We start from the raw sequence: 8,189 nt of genomic DNA on the forward strand, positions 1-8,189 counted from the left end.
TGATAAATGGGGTCTGAGGAGAGCCTGGGAGGAATCTTCTTGGTTTTTACCTAGTAACCTCAAGCATATTCCAGATATATCTCTTGCTCTCCTGTATCATAACCAATCCATCCCCAAGTCTCTGAACCATCTTCCTTCCACCTTCATTGCCACCAGCCTAGTCTAAATTGCCATTAGCTTTCACTGGGATTATGTTCTAACTGCTTCATCTCTGCTCTGTGCCCCATATGGCTGCTTGAGTCGTCTCTTAAACACATAATTCATACTGTATGCCTTGTTGGCTTCAAATCCTTCAGTAGTGGCTGGTGCAATTTATCATAAAACCTAAAATCCTTAATATGGCTTAAAAGCCCTGGCGTGGTCTGGCCTCTGCCCACACCTCCAGCCTTGACTCATACCTGCGGGCCCTCTGTTCTCCAGGCTCTGTTAGTTCCTTGCCAGCTCCTGCCTCAGGACTTTCAGGCGTGCCCTCCCTTCTGACTGGAGCTCTCTTCTTCTCCCTGCTCTGTCACTGGATTAACTCTTCCAAACTGTTCAGAGTTCTGCTTAAATGCCACTCAGGAAGCCCTGTGATATACTGCTCCCTGGTGTATACTTCTAATAGCAGCGCACCCCTTTTCTTAAAACCATTTATGTTTATTTGCATGTGGGTATTTTTCAGATTACCTGTGTTCCCCACTAGAACTAAATTCTATGAGAACATGGAGTAGCTGCTTTGCTCACCACTGGATCCGTAGCACAATGCCTGGACCTAGTAAGCTTCCAATAGATATAAAATTATTCAGTGAATGAATGAATGCATGATAAAGATGTGGAACCAGGTTTCCAGATGAAGGTCAAGATCCCACTTTTTCTTCCTGGTTGGGATGACTAGATGCCCAGCATAGAGAGACCCATATCCTACACGGTACAGGAGGTAAGAGAAGGCCTAGCCTTGAACTAGAATGTGGATGATCTTCTCTAATATTTTATGAGTCAATCTTTTTAAGGGGTGAAAAGGGAATAGAAGGTTTTGTAACAGGGTTTTGTAACAGAACTACAATAATCAGCTTTTGACAAGGTGGCTCTGGGGTTCCTGGAGAACACTTGCTATGAGAGCAGGTTGGGACCAGAAAGCGAAAATATCAGACATCGCCTTTGTGCACTGGGCCAAGTAAGTACCTGTTCTGACAGACATGGATTCAAGTTTTGTCTCTATCATTTACTTGCTGTGTGAATTTGGGCAAGAAGTCTAACCACTCCGAGCTTCAGTATCTTCTGTCAAGAAGGAGCTCCCCAGTCAGGGCAGCTGAGAGGATTAGTGGGATAATGTCTGTAGAGGGTCTAGCAGAATGCCTGGTACATAGTATGTGCTCTGTGATAATATGACCTCACTGGGCTATGAGCCTCCTGCAGGCAGGGACCATGTTTGCTTTGGCACAAGAACCCAGGGATTAGTACAGTGTCTAATACATAGTAGGTGCTTTAGGAAGGCTTCATTAAGGATTTCAGAGGTGGCTGAATATATTTTCTTTCAGTAAGATTTCCCTTTTCTAGGAAGGCTTGAATGCATATAAGTTGCTTCTCTGGTGTCTGACTTTCTGCAACCCCATGGACTGTAGCCTACCAAGCTCCTCCATCCATGGGACTCTCCAGGCAAGAAGTGGAATGGGTTGCCATGCCCTTCTCCAGGGGATCTTCCTGACCCAGGGATCAAACCCATGTCTCTTATGTTTCCTGCACTGGCAGCTGGTTTCTTTACCACTGGTTTCTTTGCCACCTGGGAAGCCCCTAGGAAGGGTTCCCTGTGTGTAAAATTTCCCCTCACTCAAACCCAGTTACTTTCCTTGTGAGCAACTCAAATCTCTGTGTTTTGAAACCTCAGAACCATAAATTTCTTGTATTTGTGGGGGTGGCTCTGTTCTGAGTCATCCCTGAGACCCCCACCCTCCCTTATGCTCCTGTGGGAGGTGGAAATTCATCAGGCCTGATCTGAATGAGAGGACTGGAGAAACAAATCAATGGACAGAAGGATTCCGATTTGGTTCCAGTACTACAGAGAGCACAACTGTTTCTTTGAAATTGACCTTCATTTATTTGGAGGGAAAAGCAGTTAGTTCAATAATGGCTTCCTGGTGCCTTTCAGCATTTTAAAAGACGGAAGAAAGATTTGGAGCGAGGCAAGGTTCCAGTGTTTTCTAAACAACACACCAAGCTCAGCTACCAGTTGGCTGCCCAGTGCTTCCTGCTACCCACCCCCACTCCCATCTTAAACCCCTCCCCCACCCTCCCCAGTGCAATGCACATCCCTCAATAGCCCAGGCACTTCTTGAACCCTGACCATCCCAGGCGGGTGGGAGTTGGCCTTCATTATAATGCCAGGCAGCTGAAGACTGCTTGGACATCTTGCACACGGCCCATCAAGTAGAAATGCTGCTATATTATATTCCAATTATTTCCTGTCCCTCCGTGGCCTGATTCCAGGGGCTGAATAAAGGCATTCTTGTTTGGTGGATCCATCCCTGCTCCTGAGTAAGTGAGAGCTGGTCCCTGGCCCAACTCTGTTGAAGCCACAGGGAAAGGGTGGGGAGGAGATAGGGAGGGTGTTACAGGTGGGGAGGGCTGCACGGGAGATAGGAGGCCTGTCTCTGCAAGCAGCCCAACCATGCTCTCCAAAATAAAAACAAGGGAGGAAAGAAAACAAATGGAACCCCTAACCAGGATCCTGTAGGGGGCAAAGCTATTTCCTTCCCAGGAGGAATCTCAACCCTCCTCTCCCATGGAGAAGGAAAACACAGAGACAGAAATCTGGTGCCGCCCAGGCACCTGGCTGTCTATCACCACTGGAGGTTTACTCCTACCTGGACCTCTCTGTTTGCCAGCCACTGTCTCCCCCCAGATCTGCTTTCTCCTCTTCAGAGTGAAAAGCCTTTCATGGAAAATTTAGAATTTGGAATCTGCTTCAGATTCCAAAGGAATTATTGTTCTACATCATGTTACTTTTATTTGGGTGTTATCTGAACTCAGAGCAAGCAGAAGTCCATCTCTCCATTTTGCTCAGATGCTCTTTCTAAATTGGTAAGAACATGTTAATCAAATACCTTCTCTGTTTGAAACTCTTGAGTAACTTTTGAAGTCCATCCCAAACTCAATGCCTGGAGTCCACATTCCTTACCCTCCAGGGGCTGGAGGTCCTCGGGAGAAGCGTGTGGATGGAGTCAGCTCAGGGACAGCACATTGGGAGACAGTGGCCAGCCAGAAAGTGTTCAAGTCAAGCAGAAGAGAAACAAGCTCTGATAAATCTCTGGGTGGCAAGAACACCTCACTTTCTGTGGCATGGAAGCCAAGGACCTGAGCTGTTAGGAAGATGAGATCTCAGAAAGAGATGGACAGAAAGAGGGCAGAAGTTGAAAGAGTATAAAGGGAGAGAAAACTGAGGGTGGGCGTGAAGAGCGGAGTGCAGAGCGGAGTGCAGAAGCAGCCACAGTGTCCTGCACCAGCGTGTGGGTGGGCAAGTGCTAACCTGTGCAGTGTTTAAAAACCTTGGTGTCCAGGAGGCTGGCGGCTAAAGGGAACTGAGAGATCCCCTGGCTGGTGCTTCTCAAAGCCTGGTGGTGGGCTGGTTAAGCATGTGATTCCTGGGATTTACTGAATTAGCTTCTCTATGTGTTAGGCCTTAGAAGCTGAATTTTTATTAAGATCCACAAATGATTCTGATCTCTATTAAAGTTTGAGAACTCTTGATTTAGTCCAGCCCTTGGTGTTCCCTGGAAGTGAGACCTGAAGCCCAGACGGTAAAGCAACACACTTGGGGTCACAGAGCTAATTGATGGCAAAGCTCACGTACAAACTCTATTGCTCCTGACCCTCAGAGCCCAGTGCTCTTTCCATTGGAACATGTTGGCAGGCTTTTCACTTGTTTCCCTTGCCCCTAAAGTGAAAGTCTGCAACTGTGATCCATTCCCGCATCTTGCTGGGAACTTGTCTTTCCTGAGGATGCTCTGGTCACAGCCTCTGTCAGTTGAGGATCAGGGGAAGAAGGAAGAAAGGATAAGATCTAGTCAATAGTTCCCTTCTGAGCCTTTAATAACAGGTATAGGATTATACCTATAATCAAGCATTTGCTGTGTACCAAACACTGTATTAAGTCCTTTCCATGCACTAGCGCAAACCCCATGGAGCAAATAGTAATTAGCCCTACTTTACAGATGAAGAAACTGAGGCTCACAGAGCAGTCATCATTTGCCCAAGGTCACATGGCTAACTAGTAGCCAAATCACCCCGTGTGACCATGACCTTTGTATGGTCCAGAGCAGTGTGAACTGTCATGCACTTTAACTGGACAGGCCTGCAAAAGGGCCCTGAGACCTCAGGAAAGAAAAGAATGCTGGGCAGTGGGATGTGACCGCTACTGTGTATAGAGCTATGAACCCTCTCTGCTCAATACAATGAAAATATTTCTGAAAGGCACTAGCTCAAAAGCTAGCCTTAGAAATTACAATATGAGAGTAGGTTAAACAGCTTTTTTTCTTTGTCATTCTTAAATGGAAACTCCTGACATCTGCTTGCCCTCTTTCTATTTGGCTCTTTCTTTTGGAAGCAGTGTGTCTTTAGGATTTTCGTGACTTGAGGGATTGGTTATGTGCGGTTCCAACTGAGCCCCTGGTGTGACTGCAGCATTAGTGGTCCATGGCACGTAGCAGCTGTGGCCTCTTCTGATATCATAGCACATGACTGCCATGATCACCTCCCTTCATTCATTTTCTGGAGTGTCCCCCAGGGACAGGAAAAGAAACTAAAGCAGATCGCTGCCTCAGAGAAGGGACAAGTGTTTCCTGAGCTATGTGGACACGATGGCACAGTATCCTCTTCTAGGTTTACCTCCTAACCATACCTCGGCTTCATCCTTAGAGGAAGTCAGGTAGCATTTTGAACAACTCACTTAGTAGGACTCCCCAGTCAAATGAAGATGGGTACATGTTTATAGGATAGGAAGGGCTCAGTTTCATACTAGCAGGATTTGGTGTCTAGCAGCTGAAGGTGAGGGGCAACTATAATTTAATTCTGGGCATTCCATCAATCACCAGAGTTTGGGACATTTTGGGATATTTTTGGATGACCCTCTGACCATCATCCTTCTCTTTCAAATCTCAAAGCTTTAGATTAAGGTTGGTTGGGGGTGTGAGGCATAAAATGCTCTTACTAACTCATAATGAAGGGAGTACGTGGAGGTGAGAGGAAGTGGTAAGGGATAGGGGCAGAATGCAGCCTCTGCAAAGCTTTAGAGGACCGTGGGTCTCTGCAAAAGCCCTGGAAATGCTGAATGAAAACTGCCTTCCCATGTCCGAGCTGCCTCTCTGCTTCTCAAATGCCATGTCTGCGGTAACTACAAACTATTTTGTATGCTGCATTAGTGACAGACACTGCCTTAGCCGACACATCATTACAACTGAAATAATGCTGGTATGATGTTCAAGTCCAGTGTCCTTTTTAATTATTAAACCAAGGCTGTTGAATGAGTCATTCCACATACCAGATTTTCCTCCCATGGTTCTATTTCGAGTAACTCGTACCTCCCCTTAGCGTGTTCTGCTAACACCTGAGTTGGTTCTTAGCCAGCTACCCAATCTGCAAAGCCTTTGCAGAACAAACAGTATTCTCCAGCCTCCAAACACACACAAACTGCATAAAAAAAACAAAACCCATGAAAACTTTATAGTAAGCTCATCAGTAATCCCCAAAGCTGAGGATGCCCAGTTCCCCTCGGCCAGTCCCCAACTTACCAAGTGGCAGAGCGATGAAGAAGGGCAACCAACACAAGATGAACATGCCGACCACAATGCCCAGGGTCTTGGCTGCTTTCTTTTCCCGGGAGAACTTAAAAAGTTTGACAGCTATGGAACTCCTGGGGTTATGGCCCTTGGCCTTGGTACTGCTGAGGGTATCCTCGTGAAAGTTCTTGGAGTGGATCCTCAAGGTCAGCTCCTTGGAGTTGGACATCTCCTTCATGACTCCAGCCTCCAGGTTCTTGGTGGTCCTCTTGGCAACGATGTATACGCGGCAGTACATGACCAGAATGACCGCCAGAGGGATGTAGAAGGAGCCCAGGGAGGAGAAGAGGGCGTAGAAGGGTTCTTCAGTGACCCCACATTCCCTGTCATCGTTGGGTGCCGGCTCCTTCCACCCAAGAAGAGGCCCAATGGAGATGACTGTGGACAAGACCCAGACACCAAGGAGCGCCAAGATGGCCTTCCTCCTGGTGACCAGTGATGGGTACTGCAGAGAGTAGCGCACCCCAATGTAGCGGTCGATGGAGATGGCGCACAGGCTCAGAATGGAGGCTGTGCAGCACAGGACGTCCACGGCGGCCCAGATGTCACAGAAGATCCGGCCCAGCACCCAGTAGCCAAGCACCTCCAGGGCAGCAGAGAAGGGCAGAACGGTGAAGCTTAGCAGCAGGTCGGCAATGGCCAGGTTGACGATGAAGTAGTTGGTGGGCGTCCGCAGGTGACGGTTGCAGGCCACAGACAAGATGACTAGGATGTTGCCCACGATGGCAAAGAGGATGAAGGCGCCCAGCACCAGGCCCACAGAGATGGCCCTGGTGATGTCCAGCTGAGGCAGTGTAGAGTTGGTCGAGGTCTGGTTGGGGCCAGTGAAGTTGGCATTTTTCAACTCTCCCCAGTGGGCAGGTGCTGATGTGTTGTGGCCGGTGTCCAGATCGGGATTCATTTTAGAGTCCGCCCTCCATAGCCAGCGGGGTGACAGGGCTCAGAAGGCTGCGGGGAAGGCTCTTCAGCTAGCTGCCCTGAAACTTTGCTTCCCCCGTGGTCTTCTTCCCAGAGGTGCCCTCCTGGCGAGAAGTCATCTCCCCCGGGCAGCCCAGCCCGGCAGCACGTCTCCTGCCTGCACCGAGCCGCTCGCTCGCCTGTCAGAGGGAGGAGGAGGAGAGAAGGGACGAGGCGGCAGCTCCAAGTTTAATGGTCCACGTCAGGCGCGCCAGGCTGGGCTCGCGGGGCGCGGCGGGGAGGAGAGGGTTGCGGGGCAGGGGGCGCCCGGCTCTGCCCGGTCCGCGGCGGGTCTGCGGACAGCGGCGCCTCCGCCCAGCCAGCGCCGAGGAGGGTCTGCTTTCAATGAGCCGCCTCTGGGCTGACTGCACGGCGGTGACATCAGGCGGGGGAGCCCGGCGCCCTGACTCCGCGCGGCACTAGGGGGCAATGCGGGTCCAGCGAAGCCTCCCGCTGCCCCGACGCCGCCACCCAGTAGAGCTCCGAGGCCGGCTGCGGCCCCGCCGCCCCCGGGGGGCAAGCCGGTAGGGTGTGCAGTGAGGGGGGCGGGGTAGGGCGACCTCAGCGTGGGGATTCCCCCTGCCCTCCATTCCTCCCCAACCCCCCACCCCGAGTGGCCCTCTGGGGTTCTTTTCCCTCCTGTTCACCGCGCAGTTTCAAAATGGGGGTAGGGGCGCTTGTTTTTAATGAGGGGGGTCTGGAGTGAGCACCCAGATTTAAGGGGCTATGGAACTTGCGTGGAACCTAAAAGAGGCAGAATTCGATGGTTAAGCAGGTTAGAGGGCCTTGAGTCAGGTCTGAGACCAACCCCCATCCTTACCTCCCTGTGCAGCCGTTCTGTGGGAAGCTTCTTGTCATTCATTCATTTGCTCACTCAGTCATTCATTAAACAGGTTGTTAATCGGGCGTCCACTGTCTGCCCTGGGTTCTCTTCTAGGTGCTGTGGGTATAGCAACTGAACCAAGTAGATGAAGACCCCTCTGTCCTTGGGGAGCTTATATTCTAGTGGGAGGAGACAGACAAATAAGTCGGCAAATTCTGAGACGTGCCCTAGGTGGACAGGTGTAACAGAAAATAAAGCAAGGTTGGGGAAATGGAATGGTTTGGGGGCACATTTGAAATTTTATCTGGGTGCTCAGGATTTTACTGAAGTGATGTTTGAGTCACGACCTGAAAGGAATGGCAACAAACTGTAGGCTATCTGGGGATGGCAGTGGGGGTGGGGGTAGGGCAGGGACTTGGAGAATCCATATTATTTGTTGATTCCACCCCCTCCCCTTTCTGCCTGCTATCCATGTTGGACATTCAGCTATAGGGACACACTCTCCAAGGTGGATGAACGGTACCTAGGAGAGAAGGTGTGGCTAAGGATGCTGAGGGAGAGCCTCATGTTAGTTAACATTTATCTGTATGTCCCAGTCC

The 8,189-nt window shown here is 50.0% G+C and overlaps 1 protein-coding gene across 1 annotated transcript in view; it reads right to left on the bottom strand.

Annotated features, from left to right (window-relative positions):
• ADRA1B (adrenoceptor alpha 1B) overlaps positions 1 to 7,008 on the bottom strand; it is a 60,175-nt gene extending 53,167 nt beyond the window's left edge. Inside the window, exon 1 of the mRNA XM_040239492.1 lies at positions 5,763 to 7,008. Within this exon, the coding sequence (XP_040095426.1) occupies positions 5,763 to 6,711 (949 nt within the window). The 5' untranslated portion in view covers positions 6,712 to 7,008. The remainder of the gene's footprint in view (positions 1 to 5,762) is intronic.
• Between the last annotated feature and the right edge of the window lie 1,181 nt (positions 7,009 to 8,189).

This window comes from Oryx dammah, unplaced genomic scaffold (genome assembly GCF_014754425.2).
Source record: "Oryx dammah isolate SB20612 unplaced genomic scaffold, SCBI_Odam_1.1 HiC_scaffold_5, whole genome shotgun sequence".
NCBI classification, from domain to species: domain Eukaryota; kingdom Metazoa; phylum Chordata; class Mammalia; order Artiodactyla; family Bovidae; genus Oryx; species Oryx dammah.